Source organism: Habropoda laboriosa, unplaced genomic scaffold, assembly GCF_001263275.1.
Source record: "Habropoda laboriosa isolate 0110345459 unplaced genomic scaffold, ASM126327v1 scaffold205, whole genome shotgun sequence".
Lineage (NCBI taxonomy): Eukaryota > Metazoa > Arthropoda > Insecta > Hymenoptera > Apidae > Habropoda > Habropoda laboriosa.
The window spans coordinates 532674-534203 of NW_017100322.1; the positions used below are offsets into that span (position 1 = coordinate 532674).

At 33.9% G+C, this 1530-nt stretch overlaps 1 protein-coding gene across 1 annotated transcript in view; it reads left to right on the forward strand.

The window, feature by feature from the left end:
• The window catches only part of LOC108574371 (GTPase-activating protein CdGAPr), a 26118-nt gene that overhangs the window by 18718 nt on the left and 5870 nt on the right, over positions 1–1530 (forward strand). Inside the window, exon 2 of the mRNA XM_017936950.1 lies at positions 1297–1434. Within this exon, the coding sequence (XP_017792439.1) occupies positions 1297–1434 (138 nt within the window). The remainder of the gene's footprint in view (positions 1–1296; positions 1435–1530) is intronic.

A 1530-nucleotide genomic window follows, 5' to 3' on the forward strand; every position in this document is an offset into this window, starting at 1 on the left:
TATTTGAGTTTGGGAGTTTGAACATTTGAATATTTAACTTTGAAAATTTTTATGTTTGAACTTGAGAGTGTGAAAATTAGAATATTTAAATTTGACAATTTGGAAATTTGCCTACTTAGCTTTGAGAGTTTGAAAATTTGAATGTTTGGCATTGAAAATTTCTAAATTAGAATATTTCACTTAGAAAATTTCTAAATTGGTTATACATAAATGTTTAAAAAATTGATCGTTCGAAGTTCGATATTTGAATATTCAAGAAGCGTATTCCCATATTGCTTCATAACTCCGGAGAACTATGCTCGTTGGACAAGGTCAATGAGCGTGTTCGCCACTCACGTGTGGGACACCGTACCACATTTGGGTTATCGATTTAGGCCAAATTTGGCACACACTTAGGACACACCCTTGCACGGATGATCTAAGCGCGAAAAGACTAAACGTTGGAACGAAAATTCAAGCCTTGCCTATTATACACCAAATCGAATGTGTACATACTTCAACCGTAGACCAAATTTCTACCAAATCGGTGACCCGAATGTCGCGCGCTCCCCTCGTTAGTTAAATTCTCCACATACGATGATTCATCTTAACCGTCTTCCTTCAATTGCCTTCACAGACTGCCTCCATATTCTGCTAGCGTTAAACGCAATGCAGCGAAACTCGTTTAAACCGTTTCATACTTACATAATAAGTTTATTCGGATAACACAGTTTCACAGGTTCTCAATAAATCCCTATTATTTTTCTCATTATAAACGCCCAGAAGAAATACTATTTTTTCATTTGTTTATTTTATTTTTTATCACATCATGGTTCGCCTTAAATTTGACGCTCGTTCTGTACATTTTAGAAAATTCTCTCTCTCTCTCTCTCGTATGAAAGTAGGTTAAAAATGCGATCGTTCATTTGGTAGTTGGTAGTAGTTATCTGGTAATAAATCTACGTTTTACGGTATGAGAGGTATTTTAACGAGATTTTATTTTGAACCACTTTTTTCTTCGTATATGCTGTATAATCACCGAACTTGTTAACGCATTGAGAGTAGAATAAAAAATAATAGAGAAAAGAGACAAAAATGTAGAGATATTTTGGTATTTTTGCACAAAAGCTTTTTTCGAAGATTATTTGTTTGTTTTTTTTTTTTTCTTTCTTACGTTAGTTAAATCATGCTTTAATTGTTGGGCACACATTGCACTTGCCATTATTATAATGCTGTTTATTAATCTTCAGTGCGTTAAAGAACACAGTATGACTGCGAGAATTGATAGAAAACCGTAAACATTTTTATTGAACGCAGGGATTAGGATGTAATCGAACGGACGATTTCAGTACACCAGTCAGTTCTGGCAGCAACATGGGCAGTATAGCACGGTTTCCAAAGTTGGACGAGTGTGCCCACTTTCATTACGAACATGTTGAACTCAGTTCCTTGGAGGTCAGTTACATTTTAAAATAACTTTATAACTATTTACTCTTGTCTCTTTATTATTTCGTTTCTTTACTTTATAAAAAAAAAAAAAAATATTCTAGA